Here is a 19,257-nt window from a genome sequence, read left to right on the forward strand (position 1 = left end):
GACTTGTGTAAGACGGGTGTACATTAATTTTATTGTAACACGATCAGTTTGAGAGTAACTTTAACTATTTTTATAGTAACTTTAACCCCTTAAAGGTTAACTTTTAATTTGTAGTTGGTTTGAATTTTATTTTAATGTGTAATTTCTTATAGATTCATTATTACATACTATAAAGACTAATATAATTAATCTAATACATAATAAGTTTTTTGTAAATAAAATTAATTATTAGAACAATAATAACTTATGTAGTATAAAGGGTAACTTTAACTCGTTTTACAATAAATTAACGTACACCCGCCTTTTTGGAGAATTTGGTTAATAATAATCTGCTCTGCTAAAATCTGCTTTACTCTCCTAAAATCCGCTCTGTTGAAATCTACTATGTTCTGCTCTGTCTAGAAGCTCAAAAGTTTTTTTTTTCTCACCATTTGATGTACTAAAAAATTTATAAAAAAAAAAAAAGTCATTAAATGAAGTGTTCCATTCTAAATATTTTATTCATAATTATCTTTTTTTTTTTAATTGTAACGTCATTAGAGTGTATTTAGTGAAGTCATTGCTGTAAAAATCAATAACTGATTGCACTAATTAAGAGCATCTCCAATGGTTCAATTGTAAGGATTTGCTTGCAATATAAATAAATTAAAGTTTCTAGCTACATGCTTACCATTGGAGAACAGAAAATTGAGCAACATGCAAGCAATTGTAGCTCAAACAAACTACATGCTTGATTAAAATAAATTTCACTTATATTGTAACATGTGTATAATTATTTATTAATTTTTTTAAATTTTATTTTTTTCAAACTACAAGATGTTGTAGCTTACCATTGAAACACTTTGTTGCTAAAAAGTGTTGTAGCTTAAAATTTGATGTAAAAAAGCAAGCTACAAAGCATTGTAGATTTGCCATTGGAGATGCTCTAATACTACTGTAGTAGATTGAATTGCCTCCGCTGTCCCATGCATAATACCTAACCCGTATCTAACATTGGTTTATACTGGACCCATAATAACATTTAGATTCAAAATTTTAAGCGCATATAAACCAAAATTATATAAATTTAAATTGTAATAAAACGGAGTAATAGGCTAACATTACATCAAATTATAATAGTTCAAACAAAAGTCTTCAATAAAGTAATATTGATTCAATCAATGCCATCTATGGCTCTCAAAATCATTATCACTGGGAAGCTAAGTAGAAGTTAAAGATGTTTTTTTAAAAAAAAAAAAAAAAAAAGTTAAAGATGAAAAAGGGAATAATCTATAACTAATACTAAAGTAGTAATCATTGGTGTCGTCTTTTTTAAAAGTTGTTCACGTAGCGCTATCTCATGAAAAGACTAGTTTTTTGCCCGAGCAACACTCGGATATTCACAAGAAAACAAATTATTTTTATAAATTACTATAAGTTTGAGAAGTATCTATTTATGTTATCAAATTATTATACAATCAGATACAGTAATGTAGAGTACTTATTTCTAATTTTAGTTTCCTGATATCTTATGAATTAAAAATTGAGTTAAAATCCTTTTTTAGAGTAGAAAACGAACAATACATTTTATATACTAACGATTAAAGATTCAAGAGAATATACAAAAAAATATTTTATTTATTTAAGTTGTTATTGTTGCTCTATTTTTTAGGTTGCACTTTTTTTTCATGAACAAAAAAGAGAAAAAAAATGTTATTAATTTTCATGAACAAAAAAAGGAAAAAAAAAGGTTTTTAGCCGAAATTTTTTTAATACAAACGCGACACGTGTACTTTGGGGATAGGGCTGGGGATTACTTTAGTATATCAGTATTGATTTCCCTCTTAAATGCTAATTTTTTTTAAACAAAATGTTAATTAATTTTAAATAGGTAATGGCTATTATTTAGGTAATTGATTTAAAATAGATACCTATTATTTTGGTAATTTATGTTGATATTAGGTTGTTGGATTCCTTATAGAAGTTGTTAGCATAGTTGAGGTCAATTTATGTAAACTTTGGAACATTTTGAACTTAGCTTAAAAAAAATATGAAAACAAAATTTAGAAAAATCAAAAGATAAATTAATGTAAAACTCGTGCATCGCATGAGTGCTAAACTGCTAACCTAGTACAACATGAAAGGAAAAGGCAAATGAATCACGGAGTATTTTTCTTAAAGAAATACAAATTTAATATAATGTTATAATTACGAAATACACACATGACATTTTATTGGTCTTGCAAATTTTCTTATTTGTCATAGTCTCACAGATATTAGATATAGACTTAGGTTACATATTTATAATTATACAAATACTCACTCCCGGAGATTAATTGCTTTTTTTTTTTTTTTTTTTTTTTTTGAAACCAGATTAATTGCTTTTTTTGCATCAATATTAGTTTAAAGTTTTTTAATTTTTTTGAAAACCAAAAGGCAAAAATAGGTAACAAGAAGAAAAACGTATTTTTCACGTTTTCTGCTGTCATCTTTTTAAAATGATCATAACTTTAATAATTTTGACCAAATTTTGATTCATTGTGACATATATGATAATCCCTCTCGCTGTTTTTTTTTCATTATTATTTTATTATTTTAATTTTTTTTTTTAAGTTAGAGTTGAAATTTTCCACTATTTATATGTGGCTTCATTTTTTTTTAACCAATATATAATATACAAATATGATCATATAATATGTTGTTGGGTTTGTCATAATGTCTACACCTTAATAAATTAAATTTTTCATTATTTTTACGAACCTTTAATTAAATATATTGATGATCAAAGTAGTTTTTTTTTTTTTTTTTTTTTTTTTTTTTTTTTTTTTTTTTTTTTTGATAAGGATGGTCAAAGTTATGTCTCATCAAATGTTCAAATCCAACTCTAGTTAAAAAAAGGGGATGCCCCAGTTCTCAAATGAGAAACAAAATAAACCAACAACTTTATTCAATTGTGAAGCTCACAATAATGAAAATTTGTTTCTCATATGACATTTTGGTAAATAAACCAACAATTTTATTCAATTGTGGAGCCCACAATAATGAAAAGTTGTTGATTTATTCATGAAAATGCCCCCTTGAGAAACAAGTTTCGTTTCTCAATATGAGAAATATGGAATTTCCCTTTAAAAAAAGGGAGTATGATTTTGAAAAAAAAATCATGGTGATAACAACACAAATTTTTATATGTGGCTGACCAGACGGTGTGATAAGCCATCATAGGGGTTATTTCGTTAGTGTAATAGGAGTTATTTGATCAATGTCAAATGAGTTTCTTTGTCAGTGTTATAAGGTTACTCAAACAGTGTTACTGAGAATACTCGATCATTATTACAGGTATAATTGATTAGTCTTAGAGAGGTTACTTTGTTATTACACACAAGAGTGGCTATGATAACAAATAAACTCCAACTTTAATGCCCAATTTTTTATTTTTTTTTATTTTTTTTGAACAAATATATATTTTTTTTTCATAAAATTGAGTATTATTATTATATTATTGTATTTGTTTTAAAAGATTTAAGGTAAACATCTTTTGGCATCCACAAAATTGAAGGGCAATGGCAAAGAAAACGATGCAGTTCAGTAGTACTTGTACTGTACTTTAGCATTTTACATTTTCTACTGCCCAGGTTTGTATTTTCTCTCTCAATTTCATAATCTTACGATTTCTAATTTATTTCAATTTCTTATTATAATCGTTGTTTATGGTATTTTGATTTGAATTTTATGGAGTTTTAATTGGGTATTAATTAGTCAATTAATTAGTACAATTATTGTAAAATTTTGGCAATTTTAAATTTATTTTTGTGGTTTTAGTTGGAAATCAGCCAATTTGATTATGAGGTTTCCTGAATTATTATCTTTCAGTTTCCAATTGATGCGAATTTCTATCTTCCATTGAAGCAGCTTCTGAGGTATGTTCATTCTTTTTGTAATCATTGAATTTTAATTTCACAATTTAGGGTTTATCGTTAATTTAATTTTCAGCATACTCAATTTAGGGTTCTTCTGAACTTGATCATTAAACTATTGGTTAGAACTTAGAATTACTAAAGTGATGAAAGATCATAACCAGTGATTTTGCTGCTACAGAACAATATTATGTGATTTTTCGAGCTTAATTTGATAAATGAATCAAATTTGCCTTTAATTGTTAGGATGGTATTATGAAATTGGACTTTTCGACTCAAGATTATGTGAATTTTCCAGCCTAATTTGATAATTGAATCAAATTACAATGATTAATCTTTTGAAAGGCTTTATTTTTCTCATTTCATTTTTCTTTATTCTATTTTTATTATTATTTTTTTGTCATGTAGTTCTTTCATTCGATTGAGCTTCTTGGCTCAGATGCAAGTATATGCCCATATGGCAGTGAAATGGCAGGATATGTCAATATTATACTTGTAGTACGAATTATGAATTATTATGTGACTTATAATTTTTTTCTATTGGAATACAGAATTGGTACTTTAGGCTTCCATAAATATTTTGCCCTTGTCTCCAATATCTCTGAACTCGCCCTTAGTTTCACTTTGCTTGGAGTAGTTAGCACACTTAGAAGTTTCTGTTATTTTGTTTGAGTGTTGTGTCAATATTTAACGAGCAAAAAATATTGTTTTGTTGCATGGTAGGAATGTGATCAAGAGTATGATTAAGATTACATGCTAAATTATTTAATTATTTTGTCAATATGATCTTTAATGTGGCAGGCTTTAAAGCTTTCCGCTGATGGCAGAGCTAAAGGAGCCCCTCCTTTCAAGGAAACCTGCCTCAGCTGCAAACCTTAGAGAGATATCATATCACCCCTCTGGGTCTGGGCGCCCACCCTTTCAAGGGATGGATGTTTCGGGCTTGAAGAAGAGAGGACAGAGCAGTCGCTCATGGATTCGGGTTGATACTTCTGGGAATTCAGGGGTTATAGAAGTTGACAAATTCACAATGATGCGCCGCTGTGACCTCCCTGCCCGTGACTTACGACTGCTTGATCCGCTTTTTGTGTATCCATCCACTATCCTTGGTCGAGAGAAGGCCATAGTTGTAAATCTGGAGCAGATTCGTTGTATTATCACAGCTGATGAGGTTCTTCTTCTGAATTCCCTTGATAGCTACGTATTACAGTATGTTGTAGAGCTTCAGAGACGATTGAGGAATGCCGGTGCTGGTGAGGCTTGGCAGTCGGAAGATGCTATGACTCGAATGAGAGGCAATAGAAACTTTGACACCTCATCACCTGACTATTTGCCTTTTGAGTTCAAAGCACTGGAAGTTGCTTTAGAGGCTGCTTGCTCATTTCTTGATTCTCAGGTTTATACTCACCCTCCTTTAAAAAAACATGTAAATGTAGCCATGCAAATGATGGTCTCTCTGCCCCTTCCCCGGTCATATGTATGTGCAATAGTCTAACCAAGGAATCCACACAGAAACACACACATGTATGTAAATAACACTTTTTGTTATACATGCACCTTACTTTATATGCTTAATAAACAAAACTTTTTTCTCTGCTATAGTGATGGGATTTTGTTAATAAAATTTTTGCTGGGGTGGGGGTGTTGGGTTGAGGTTTGGGCTGATTGGGATTTCAACAAGACGAAAAAAATATTAGCAGTATAGCATCATGATGTGCTTTTCCCGATTTATAGTTAAGAGTAGTTCAGGTTTGAGAAGTTGCTGAAATACATAGTCTGGATAAAAGAAATATTATCTGGAAAGCTATTAAGTGCTGAAAGGGTAGGGTATGGTAAAAGACTAAAAGCAGTTCAGCCTTTTTTTTTTTTTTAATTTCAATTTTTCGCTTTTTTCCTGCCACTACATTTTTTGAACCGAGTTGTATAAATGCTCCCAAAAGTTAGTCTAATCTCTCAAAATAAATGGGGGTGATTGTTTGCCTGATAGTTTGTTGGTGGGTGCGACTTTATGGTGATCAAATAAGAGCGAGATAAGAAGTTTCTGGTGTGTTTTGGGCACTTGTGCTTACAGCTTGTATGAAAGGCTTTATTAGTTCTTCTGTGATGGTGATTTGGGGAACTCTCCTTAGTGCATTCTTAGCTCACTTTTGTCAGAGAAGGCGGAATGTGGCTGTAAACTTGGATTTTGTGCTAAGCATTTCAACTTTGGTATGAGTTACAGGAGGATAAAGTGATATATAGATCTAGACCCTTAAAATTTTGTAATTATTTGGACGTTGCATCCAAATTTTTGGGACAAGGGTGGTAGATCAATTGTCCAATAGGTGGCTGAAGTGAGTTTGATTGTTTAGAACTAGGTGTTTATCAAAGAAAATTGATGTGGATCTAATAAAATTATTGAGATGTTTAAGTAATAGGCATACAACTGTTTGGAAATTAGAAAGTGCCAATGTGAGTTGAGTTAGGAAATCTAATTGAGGTCTTGTTTGGTTAGGTTTAATTGTTTTTTTGGTTCAATCCAACGTCCTGTTATTCTCTCCCTCTCTGTCCTGTCAAAATTGACTGGAAAACTTTTTCATTCCTTTCACAAAATCATTGGTTCCTTTGATTGAGGAAAAATTTGGTAGTTTTTGGCTTCAATTCATTTTCATGTTGGTTTTACCTGGTTCTTTCATTCAAGTCAAAACTTCTACACGGACGTTTATATTTTATTTCTTTTATTTATATTTTCTAGTTTTTGTGTGTGTGTGTGTGCGCGTACATGCCCGCTCTAGTGAATAACTTAATATGGGTTATATAGGATTAAGTTGGTCACAACCCTTTATATTTTGAAATTTATGTGGACATTGTATCCAAATTTTTGGGGATAAGGATGATAATGACCAATGGATTGCTGAAGTGAGTTTGGTTTAGGAAGAAGTAGATGTTTGTCGATGAAATTTGAAGGTGTGGAGGGAAGAAAAACATTGAGATGCTCAAGCAAGCATAGTTTTGGTCATTCATAAGTTTGGTAAGCTAGTGAGTGCCATTGGGCGTTTTAAAATAACAGACAATTAAAGTGCAGAGTGCTACTGTCTGGAATATGGTTAATTTTTATTTTATTTTATTTAAATTTAATAAAAGTTTAGTTGGGGAGCCTAATGGAGATAAAGCTGTACTTCCTCCGTAAGTATACATCAAGATGAATCAAATAAAACCCCACTTGACTATGTTTTTTCTTATGTAGTGGAAAGAATTTAGAAGGTTCTCTTAGGCTATGAATTGTGTCTAGATTTCAAATGGGATTAACATTTAGGAAAGGTGGGAATAGTATGTTAAGAAAGATAAAGCAAAGGTGCACTAAAGGGGTGAACATGATCTCTAGAGTACTCTAGTCAAAGAGATTGGTTAGGTGTTATGTTTTGGGTTCAACTTAGGTTGGTTTTGAGTCAATTTCTAATGGAATTTATTTTCGTGCAGTTTTTACTTTCATTTTTTGGTCAATTGAAACCAAGATTTTCCTGTAACTTTTGATTTCCATGGAAGTTGAGGTTTTCTTAAGTTGTTTTTTGAACTTATATGGGATATTGGGGTTAAAGTGGTCAGCAGTTCTAAAACCTTTAAATTTTGATAGTTCATCCAAAAATTTTGGAATAAGGTCACGAGGGTAGTAGAGGTTGAATGTCTAATTGAGTGGTAGAGTGGATTTGGCTTATGGGAAACTAGATATTTGTTAAACAAAATAGGTGTGTGTTAAGAAGAATATTGATAATTTCGGGTAAACACCTTAAAACAGTTTTTGGCTATCCATAAGATTGATAAGTTTGTTAGTGCCCTGTGTAATACTCTAAGAGTTAAACTACAATTTAGGATGATTATTTGGGGTCATTCCAAGCGGAACCCATTTTCCTGTTGTTTCACTTTTTTTTGGAGAGAGAGGAAGGGGAGGGGAAGGGGGTTTCAATTTGAAGTCAAAATTTGTTTAGGTTTTGTAGAAACATAGTATGGGTTATGGTTGCTACTTTGCTAGTATGGTTAGTAGATCTAAACCCTTAATATTTTTTAACTTTACGTGAACTTTGCACTGGGACAAGGGTGGTGGATTGAAATTTAAATGGGGTGCTGAAGTGGGTTTGCTTATGAGTGACTTTTAAGCTCATGATGGACAAAATATAACTCTAAAATTGGCAAATTACTAACCTTGTGTAATGATCAAAGAATTAAAGTGTAAAAGTGCTACTTGTGTAAGCTCAAGTGGGTTTGCTAATATTTAGGATGCTACAATAAAGTTACCCCTTTTCTTAAATCTTTGTAAGGAGAATCATTATTGTTTGATGAATCACACATCGGAGTAGATTTCTATGCGTAGCACTTGGTTTGAGAGGCCTTGTTACTTGTTAGACTGATGTTAATGGATGTGGGTCAAAGTACAAATTTTTCTTTCATCACAAAAGTGGGAAAGGTGTGGAACTTAGCATACTAGGTTAGTAACTAATGTTTATAAGACTTTTGTTAAAGTGCTTTGCGAAAGGTGGGGTATTAATTATCAATGCTTTTGAGGTAAAGTATATTAATGTTTATGTGTATCTAATAGCTTATGGGATAGTTTATATTACCTTTATATCAAAAGTTTCTAACATTTAACGTTTACACAAAAATTAAGGCAATTGGAGTGGCAGTGTTAATGGATAGAGTGATTGTAAAATTTGAGGGATTATAAGAAAAGAGTGAGTGGGAAGGTGTATATATTGTGAGGGTTAGAGGGTTAAGGTAGTAAAAGGGGTTTGCTTAAAATGGAATAAAGTGAAAGTTTTAAACTTTCTAAAATAGATGAAAACAAGACGGTCAAACACTTTTAGAAATGGAGTAGTGTTATTGAAACTTAGACATGAATTGTTTTTACAATTGTGTTGTGGTTACTTAGGGGCCGTGTGGTTGAAACTTTTGGAAGGGGTTGGAATAGAGTTGGAATCCATTCCATCTATTTTATTGTTTAGTTAGACTTTTTAGTTATTGAACCTCATACTAAGATGTTTCTAGATCTACCCCATCCCTTTAGAATTCCATACCCACCTCACCTCATAAGATTCACAACTTCACTAGTATTAGATTCTATACTAATCCATTCTAGTTTTAACTAACCAAATGATTCCTTAAGCATATATTGACTAAGGCATTTAATTACAAGATTGCGTTTGTGATTGAATGTCTTACATGTTCTTTGAACTTCACTAAATAATTAAAACAATATTCCCTCCATCTCATGTTACAAAGCCTATTTTGTTGGAGACAACAGGAGTATAATGGGTAATAAGATCAAATTAGTGAGAAATATATAGAAAACTAGTGTGTGGCCTTGGCAATGCACCGGGTCTTACTTTGAATATCAATAAATATTATTTGAGCTATAAAATCATAAACTATATAATTAAAAGAAAAAATAAGTGAACAATGATAACTAACAAAACGAAAAAAACGTTCTCATATTGATGCTTTGTACAAAGTATTTAGTGTATTTTAATTGAATATGAAATATAATTAAAAGATGGTAAAGTCGGTAAGAACATTAATTTGTTTCTTATTGGTCCTATGTTCGAACCTTGTGATAGACATTTTTATTTCCATTGAAACATGTTTATAGTAAAATGGATGATGTGGCATATTACGGTGATGTGGCATACTTCTAATACATGTGAAGGGTGCCATACTGCCATATGACACTTATCTTGTATTAGGAACGCTTTTTAATATATTTGTATAGATTATATGGGAAATAATTAGTAGAGTTGTAGCACCTACAACTAAATAAATACACTTTTTCTTTCTTATATTATTGAAATTATATAACATCACAATATATATAGTGAATTACAATTCTAAATTAAGAGAGGTGGATAACTAAGTGAATTCTACGCCTTCTAAATTATTTAGTTTTTAGTATTTCTATTTATAGTTTTTGCTTATTTTCTCTTTAGCCTAAGATTATACATTGGAAAATTAACTTCTCACATATTTGAGTTTTTTTCATGGGAATTAAGAAGGTTGTAGATTCCTTAAAAGTTAAAACTAATGATTGAGAGTACATATATGCATGTGGGGTTAGAGAGAGAGAGAAAGAATAAGTAGTTGCGAATTATTGAAGAGAGGGAGAGAGAGTGTTGGGAATTGATGTCAAAAAACATTATTAATACACAAAAGAAAAAGAAAAAATATGACAACTCATCAAAATGAGGGCAACATTGTTAAAAAGTACAACCTTTAAACAAAAATAGGCTTTTTATTTTGGTTTACTCAAAAAGGTGGGTATAAAGGATTTTTGTCTAAGATGAGGGATTATGGATTTTTGTTTGATCACTAATGTTCATAAGATCTTGATTGAAGTGCTTTAGGTTGGTTGTTTTATTTTAAAGTATGATGCTTTCATGGTAGAATACATTGGTGTAAGGGAAGCAAATGTAGGATGTGTAACCTATTGCTAACTGGATAATTGATTCATAGCAAGGGATGGATACATTGATATCTTAATTTTACCATAGATTTTGAGTAACCTATCACATAAATTTCGGGTATTGGGCTGTCTTTGTTCAAGGATAGGAGACCATTTACTCCTACTTTTTGTTTCGAAAGTTTTACTGTTGTATAGATAGCAATTACAAGAGAGATTATAGCTTGTGCAAAGACTAAAATCCCTTGATTTTACCCAACAAATAATCTAGAAAATATTAAATACCTTCAAAAATCCAGGAAAGTTGCTCAATTGCAGTACATGGAAGTTATCGTGTCCATGAAAGATGTCATCCGCTGTGGAGCGCTGGCTTAGAGGAATCTGTGAAGTTTTCAGAATATTGTGTAACAAATGCCTTGACCAACAAGGACAAGGGGTGGATCACGTATGAGAGAAGGAAGAAGAGAGGACAGCAGCAAGGACAGTTAGGGAATGAGGTAGAGGAGCAGCCAAGGACTGCTGTGAATGAAGGCTGGCAGCAGGCCCTCACATTGTGACAGCTGCAACTTTTGTCACCTTTCTATTTTGGCTGATTGTGTATATATAAGTAAAGAGGGGGGGGGGGGGGGGCGGTAGGAGTGTGCTAGGTAGCTGGTAATTTTAAACACTAGAGTGTAGAGATTTGTGCCCTCAAGGTACTAGTGAAAGAGTGGTGGCCTCAAGCTTCCCTGTGTGTTTGAGTTTTGCCCTTTTTATTTCAATGAAATAACTGCCTTCTTCCCTAAAGAATTCATCTTTATTGCTTTCCCTTCAATATTAGAGTCTTATTCAACTAAAACGTTACAAGTGGTATCAGAGCGGCGATCCTACGACTGCCGGTGCCGAAAACCACCACAAACTTCTGTTTGTTTCAAAAAAAAAATGGTCACTTCAACAACCCAGAGGTGAGGCAACCATGAAGGCCCATGAGGAATCCCTTAAGAAATCCATGGATGACGCCTTTCAGAGACTCGATGGCCGGTTCGAGTTGTTCCGGTAGCAACAGGAAGCGCAGATGACGGTGGACACCACAACTCAAACCCAGTTCTTTGAAGAACTCCGTACTCTAGTCAACTGGAGGAACCACGAACAAGAGCAAGCGTAACCATTCAACAATGGAATGCGAGGCTGGCAGGACCCGGGTGGTGGAGGAGGCCACCGTTGGAAACTGAGAAAACTGGATATGCCAATCTTCGAGGGTACGGACCCCGATGGCCGATACTCAGGGGGGAGAAATACTTCCAACACTACCAACTGACGGAAGAGCAGAAGCTACAAGCCGCCGTGGTTGCCATGGAAGGTGACGCCTTGCGGTGGTTCCAATGGGAAAATTGTAGAAGGCCAATACCGAACTGGGAAAGCATGAAAGTTAGAGTCTTGCGCCAATTCCGTCCAACGCACGCCGGAACCCTCCATGAACAGTGGTTGGCGGCGAGTCAAGAGACTACCGTTTCGGAGTACAGGAAGAAATTCATCGAGTAATCAGCACCCTTGGAAGACATACCCGAAAAAATCATGATGGGCCATTTTATTAATGGGCTCAAGGAGGATATTAAGGCTGACGTCAGACTAATGAGCCCGTTTAACCTAGAGCAAGCCATGGAGATTGCGGGTCGGGTTTAGGAGAGAAACCGGGTAGGTGGATTAAAGAAGGGACCCAACTATTTCGGGTCGGGTAAATCTGTAGCAAGTGGAAGTGGGTCCAAGGTTTCATCTGGGCCTTGTTAGCACATATGGAACCCCGACCCAACAGGCTTCATCCTTTAAAGGATGGCCTAAAGCCCCAACAGAATCACAGGGGTCTTCACCAAAGCGACCACTAGTTCCTCTGTAAAATCCGGCGAACCTCGTCGTCTGACGGACGCCGAACACCAAGAGCGAAAGGCTAAGGGACTCTGCTTCCGATGTGATGAACGTTGGGGGGTTGGGCACCATTGTAAGAACAAAGAGATGAGTGTTCTTCTTCTGGGAAGCGCAGAGGACGCCGAAGCTGGGCCATCCAACCCACCCGATTCCAGCGAGGAAGAAGAGGTGACGCCGGAGGTCTCCCTCTGTTTCATGGTGGGACTTTCCAATGCTCGAACCATGAAATTAGAGGGGAAGGTCGGACCCAAGTCGATGGTAATCTTGGTAGATCTGGGGGCCACCCACAATTTTATTTTCGACGTTCTGGTGACGGTGGGGGTGCTGATGGTGCGCACTCACGAGTTTGGCGTCTCCCTAGGGAACGGCGATAAAATTTGGGGAAGGGGGAGATGTAAAGGAGTGAGAGTACTTATCAATGGTGGGTATGTGGTGGTGGACAACTTCCTGCCACTCCGATTGGGAAATGCCGACCTCATATTGGGCATTGAGTGGTTAGAGAAGCTGGGGCTAGTCGTCCACAACTGGAAGACCCATATTATGAGCTTCATGGTGGGTGACAGGAAGGTCATTTTGGAAGGGAACTCGGCCTTGGAGCGGACCCAATTATCGCTCAAGGCTATGATACGGACTTGCGCCATGAAGGGGGTAGGCTTTGGTTGGAGATTAATCGGATGGAGGCCACGGTGGAGAGTGAGGGAGCCAGAGCCATTTTAGAGTGGTTGGACGAAGTGATGCAGCAATTCCAGGAGGTGTTTTCTTCTCCAAAGGGATTACCCGCCGAAGCGAGGACATGAACATGCTATCGTGTTGAAGGAAGGCAGCAATCCGGTGAGCTTCAGGCCTTATCGGTATCCGTAATTTTAGAAGGATGAAATAGAATGATTGATCAAGGAAATGTTGGAGGCAAGGATAATCAAACCGTCTGTGAGTCCTTTCTCAAGCCCCGTATTGTTGGTGAAGAAAAAAGATGGCTCGTGGCGATTCTACGTGGACTATCGGGCCTTGAATCGCGAGACAATCCCTGAGAAGTACCCAATTCCTATAATTGACGAGCTATTAGATGAACTTCATGGGGCTGCTGTGTTTTTAAAACTCGATCTTAAGTCGGGTTATCATCAAATTTTGATAAGGGAAGAAGATAGCCATAAAACCGCCTTCCGTACCCATGAGGGCCACTACGAGTTCCTAGTGATGCCTTTTGGGCTCAAAAACGCCCCAGCCACATTTCAAGCTCTCATGAATGAGGTGTTTCGGCCATATCTAAGAAAATTTGTGCTAGTATTCTTCGACGATGTTCTAATCTATAGCCCTGACAAGAAAAGTCACATGGAACACATGAAGGTGGTGCTGTCCAAGCTCAAGGAACATAGTTTGGTGGCCAATTTCAAGAAGTGTGAGTTTGGTCAGACAAGGGTAGCATACTTGGGTCATGTAGTGTCCCGAGAAGGGGTGGCCATGGATTTGGACAAAATTCGAGCCATGGTGGAGTGGCTGACACCCCGAAGTTTGAAAGAATTGCGTGGATTTTTGGAACTTACCGGCTATTATCGGAAGTTTATCAAGGGATACGCACAAATTGCAAGGCTCTTGACGGAGCAATTACAGAAGGATAATTTTGGATGGTCTGCCAATGCAACAAAGGCATTTGAGCAATTGAAATCAGCAATGAGTTCAGCACCCGTACTAGTTATGCCAGATTTTTGTTAGCAGTTTGTCATCGAGGCGGATGCCTCAGGGTTCGGGTTGCGTGCTGTGCTGTGCTGATGCAGGAAGCAAGGCCCGTAGCCTTTTACAACAAGGTGTTAGGCCCAAGGTCACAAGCAAAGGCCATATACGAGAAGGAACTAATGGCAATATGCTTGGCTGTGGTCAAGTGGCGTCATTATTTGCTTGGACGACACTTCATTGTTCGAACGGATCAACAAAGTCTTAAGTATATCATGGAGCAACGGGAAGTGAGTGGAGATTATCAAAAGTGGGTTTGCAAACTGCTAGGATTCAATTTCGAAATCCAATTTAAACCCAGAGCTAGCAATAGGGTTGCTGATGCCCTATCCCGAAGAGGAGAGATTGCTGGGGAATTGGCAGCCTTAGTCTCAATTTCTGGAATTAATTGGGAAGAGGTGAAGTCCGACAAGGACTAGAGTAATATCATAGCAGAGGTGGCAGCAAAGCAAGGGGCTCATGTTGGGTTCTACATCGAAGATGGCAGGCTGCTATTCAAAGGACGAGTAGTGATTCCTAAATCCTCGAGGTTGATTCCTAAACTTCTTAAGGAGTACCATGATAGTCCGGTGGGGGGTCATCAAGGTGAAACCAAAACCTATCTAAGGATCGCCTCGGAGTGGTATTGGAGTGGGATGCGAAAAGACATAGGCATCCATGTTAAGCACTGTGCGACGTGCCAACAAGCTAAGCACTTTCAACTGCAGCCAGCAGGCTTGTTACAGCCCCTGCCTATTCCCGAAGCTATATGGGAAGACATTTCCATGGACTTCATAGAAGGCCTCCCACAATTGAAAGGTATGGACTCGGTGTTAGTGGTAGTAGACAGACTGTCCAAATATGTGCATTTCCTGGGATTAAAACACCCATTTAGCGCATTAACAGTGGCTGAATTATTCGTTAAGGAAATTGTGAGGTTGCACGGAGTTCCTACCTCTATTGTGTCGGATAGGGATCGCGTCTTTATGAGTGTGTTTTGGAAGGAATTATTTAGGCTACAAGGAACGGACCTCAAGCGAAGCACCGCTTACCATCCCCAAACCGATGGACAAACGGAGATTGTCAACAAAACCTTGGAGACCTACTTGCGCTGCTTTGTCAATGGCAAACCCAAGTCTTGGGGAAAATGGTTACATTGGGCGGAATATGCATATAACACTTCGTACCACGCCTCTACTGGGTTCACCCCTTTTAGGGTGGTGTATGGGAGAGACCATCCAAAACTAATCAAGGTGGGCAGTGGGCAAACACCAGTAGATAGACTAGACGAATGGTTACAAGAGAGGGATTGGGTATTAGACGAGCTGCACATGAACTTGGTTCGAGCCCAGCAAAGGATGAAACATAACGCTGACATGAAGAGGAGGGAAGAGGAATTTCAGACAGGGGACTGGGTTTATTTGAAACTCCAGCCTTATAGGCAGAAATCCCTTGCAAAACGACCGAATGAGAAGCTGGCTCCCCGCTTTTATGGGCCTTTTAAGGTGGTACAGCGCATCGGTCAGGTAGCCTATAAGCTGGAACTGCCGGAGACATGCCGTGTTCATCCAGTTTTCCATGTGTCCCAGCTCAAAAGGGCACTAGGGGATCAAGTGGTTCACCCCACGATTCCCACCCGACTGACTGAAGTGTTGGAACTCAAAGTTGAACCTGAAAGCGTGTTGGATATCAGGACTTCCAAGAGCACACCTGCTGTTCCGGAGGTATTAATTCAGTGGCAAGGGCTGCCTGCGATAGAGGCCACCTGGGAAGAAGCAGCTACAATCCAAGAGAGGTTCCCATCCTTCCACCTTGAGGACAAGGTGTCGCTCGTAGGGGAAGGAGATGTAACGAATTCCTTGACCAACAAGGATAAGGGGTGGATCACGTATGAGAGAAGGAAGAAGAGAGGACAGCAGCAAGGACAGTCAGGGAATGAGGTAGAGGAGCTGCCACCAAATCAGAGCAGCCAAGGACTGCTGTGAATGAAGGCTGGCAGCAGGCCCTCACATTGTGACAGCTGCAACTTTTGTCACCTTTCTATTTTGGCTGATTGTGTATATATAAGTAAAGAGGGGGGGGGGGGGGGGGGGGGGGGTAGGAGTGTGCTAATTTGTAAACACTAGAGTGTAGAGATTTGTGCCCTCAAGGTACTAGTGAGAGAGTGGTGGCCTCAAGCCTCCCTGTGTGTTTGAGTTTTGCCCTTTTTATTTCAATGAAATAGCTGCCTTCTTCCCTAAAGAATTCATCTTTATTGCTTTCCCTTCAATATTACAGTCTTATTTAACTAAAACGTTACATATTGTGAAGCTTGCTATAGCTTTTTTTTTTTTTTTTCGTTTCTTTGCTGTTTTAAAAAATTCAAATCAATGGAGTCCCTTTAAACTACATTATTATCACAGTACATCATTAATAAAGCCAAATAATTGTGTACAAAACAAATTGAACTTGAGAAATTGAATGGTCTAGCAAGAAATGAGTATTTAGAGAGGAAGTGTCTTTGTATTGGGTGTGAATATTAAATGAGGGTAGCTCAGTCATTTCATTTGTTAATTAAGGGGTTAGCTTCAAGCTGTCTTATTAACCAAATTAATGTTGGAAAGCATCATTAATGCCACAAAATGTAGTTGTACACAATCCCCACTTACACCACTCTTTTCCCTATTTATTTTAACACAAACTCCACAATCTTCTACTTTATCTTACGCATAGCCACTTGCTATATCCTATTCTTGATCTTTGTGGAGTGGAAATAGTAATTGTAACTGCTAAAAAGGTTTGGAGGTGGTACATTTCTTTGGAGATTAGTAATTGGCTTCTTTTTTTTTTTTTAAATGTACTTCGTGCACATGCACATGTGGCAATGTCAGTATTTTCAGATGAATCATGAATGAAAGGGTTCCGATGGCCATTATTTTACCCATTGTATTCTTTATGCCAAGGAAAACTATTCTACCTGCATTATTATATTAGTGTAAAACAACCTTCTGTAAAATGTTGCTTCCAAGGCTTTTTTTATTTCTTTTAAAATTTGGGTGGTAGATCATTGCACTATTAAACATCCCGATATGCTCTTTTGGAGACACCATTTTATTGTGTTGTGGTGCTATGGCTGCTATGGTGTAGCCATTGGAAGCTTGAAAAGACAGTTTTGTAAAATTGTTTAGGTAAAATCACTACAAGGCTTCTGGTGACGTGGACTGTTGTATGTTCTTAATTTTAAATTGTCACCTGATGTTTTTGCTCAGGGCCTATTTTGCTCAAATTGCTATAATACTTTAGGTAATAGTTGAGTGAATATGTCATTTGTGCATGGATTTTATGAACTGAGGCCGTCAGGCTTTAATGAGTCACACAATTTTGTTGTTTGTAAAGTTGTAGGAAGTGGAAAGTGCTGTTGGATTGTGTTGTTTATTTGTTGATTATTTTACCTAAAGTTTCTGAATTGTCCAGGCTTCTCAATTAGAAATTGAATCATGTCCATTGCTTGATGAATCAACACCAAAGATCAATACTTTAAATTTGGAACGTGTGCCGACTGAAAAGGCAGACTGTGTTGCTTTGACTTGTTGGATTATGTTGTTCTAAATTTGTCTGTTGATGATTTTACCTAAAGTATCTGTATTGGCCAGGCTTCTGAATTAGAAATTGAAGCATATCCATTGCTTGATGAATTAACATCAAAGATCAGTACTTTAAATTTGGAACGTGTGCGCCGACTGAAAAGCAGACTTGTTGCCTTGACTCGAAGAGTGCAGAAGGTACTGTGCAGTATTATGGCTAATATTCTATTGTAAAATTTATGGTTAATTTCTGGGAAAGGCATTTGTGGAACTCAATAGCTTTCGATGATTGGTTTCTGTAAACCCTTAACCCCAGAAAAGATATAAACCTGGGTTAGTTATTGTAGCTTTTGATGATTGGTTTCTGTAAACCCTTAACCCCAGAAAAGATATAAACCTGGGTTAGTTATTGTGGCAAACTGTGAACCTGATGTAAACCTTGGATCTATATAAATTTTCATCTTTCTTATAGGTTAGGGATGAGATAGAGCAACTAATGGATGATGATGGGGATATGGCAGAAATGTATCTTACAGAGAAGAAGTCACGAATGGAAATGTCATTGTATGGTGATCAATCAATCTTAGGGTTGAGATCAAATGATGGTGCAGTGTCCATCTCGGCTCCTGTTTCTCCCGTCTCCTCTGCCTTGGATTCACGAAAATTAGAGAAAACTTTTAGTATCTCAAGAAGCCGGCATGGAAGCATGAAAAGTACAGATAGTGCTACAGAGAGTATAGAAGAGCTGGAGATGCTTTTGGAAGCGTACTTTGTGGTCATTGACAGCACCCTTAACAAGCTTACTTCAGTACGTTGTTATCACATCTTGTTTTTTTTTCCATCACACTGGAACTTTTATTTACATGTTTCATTCCTTCATTAATTGCAGCTGAAGGAGTACATTGAGGACACAGAAGATTTCATTAACATTCAGCTGGTAGGTTTGGTTACGTCTATATAAATAGAAGAATGAGAATATGAGATTGAGCATAAACTTGAAGAGGGAAGGGGAAAATAAAGGGAATGAGAATATGAGATTGAGCATTAACTGAGCCATTAGGCACTTTGACTGAGCCAAATTTGAGGAATTTCCTCATCTGTTTGATGGGTGTTTTAAATTTAGCAGAAGGATACATTTACCAAAGAAACCGGGCTAGTTTCTAAAGTGGATTTTTTGGAGTCCAAAAGACAAATTTACTGCATTGGTTTACCTAAAAGTGTTTCTAATTCCATTTAAACTATTTTCCTACAGGATAATGTTCGAAACCAACTGATTCAGTTTGAATTGCTGCTAACTACTGCAACATTTGTTGTTGCCATATTCGGAGTGGTAGCGGGGATTTTTGGAATGAATTTCGAAATTGAATTATTTAATTACCCTGATGCGTTTAAATGGACTCTCCTCATCACTGGAACGACTGGGCTCGTGATATTTGGTTCATTTTTATGGTTTTTCAGATACAAAAGGCTAATGCCACTGTAAATGCTTCTCATATAACTATATAAGTGACGGAGGCAGTCATAATCCTAAGCAATTCTTTTGCGATTAGGTCTCCTTAGCCGTATATTTGTTGGCCAAATACAATAATGCTTCTGATGTAGATATAATTTTGTTCGTTTTTGACATATAAATAAATTTCTGATTGAACTATCTTGTTATTTTGTTAAATAATCCAGTTCGTGTATTGTTGAAGCAGGATTGCTCATCTGTTTTTCAGACTGCTGTTGATGTCTAGGATTCCAAATGCAAATGGGAATAGAATAATAG

General features: G+C 36.6%; 1 protein-coding gene across 2 annotated transcripts; it reads left to right on the forward strand.

Moving 5' to 3' along the window:
• The first annotated feature begins 3,455 nt into the window (after positions 1-3,455).
• LOC145570628 (magnesium transporter MRS2-1-like) lies at positions 3,456-19,141 on the forward strand. 2 transcript variants are annotated; one of them, XM_081629760.1, is made up of 7 exons: positions 3,456-3,611; positions 3,850-3,896; positions 4,721-5,289; positions 17,559-17,687; positions 17,962-18,297; positions 18,379-18,426; positions 18,742-19,141. In XM_081629760.1, the coding sequence occupies exons 3-7, from the start codon at positions 4,822-4,824 to the stop codon at positions 18,970-18,972; spliced, it is 1,212 nt and encodes a 403-aa protein (XP_081485886.1). In that variant the 5' UTR covers positions 3,456-3,611; positions 3,850-3,896; positions 4,721-4,821; the 3' UTR covers positions 18,973-19,141. The 2 variants fall into 2 exon arrangements, with proteins under 2 accessions (XP_081485886.1, XP_081485885.1); XM_081629759.1 differs by having other exon boundaries at positions 3,457-3,611; positions 4,695-5,289.
• The last annotated feature ends 116 nt before the right edge of the window (positions 19,142-19,257 follow it).

The sequence above is a fragment of the Chenopodium album genome, chromosome 12 (genome assembly GCF_948465745.1).
Source record: "Chenopodium album chromosome 12, dcCheAlbu1.1, whole genome shotgun sequence".
Classification (NCBI taxonomy): domain Eukaryota; kingdom Viridiplantae; phylum Streptophyta; class Magnoliopsida; order Caryophyllales; family Amaranthaceae; genus Chenopodium; species Chenopodium album.

Coding starts and splice junctions, on each gene's coding strand:
- LOC145570628 (XM_081629759.1), top strand. CDS start 4,714: ATGGCAGAGCTAAAGGAGCCCCTCCTTTCAAGGAAACCTGCCTCAGCT. Junction 18,298..18,378: donor CCCTTAACAAGCTTACTTCA/GTACGTTGTTAT, acceptor CATTAATTGCAG/CTGAAGGAGTACATTGAGGA. Junction 18,427..18,741: donor ATTTCATTAACATTCAGCTG/GTAGGTTTGGTT, acceptor ATTTTCCTACAG/GATAATGTTCGAAACCAACT.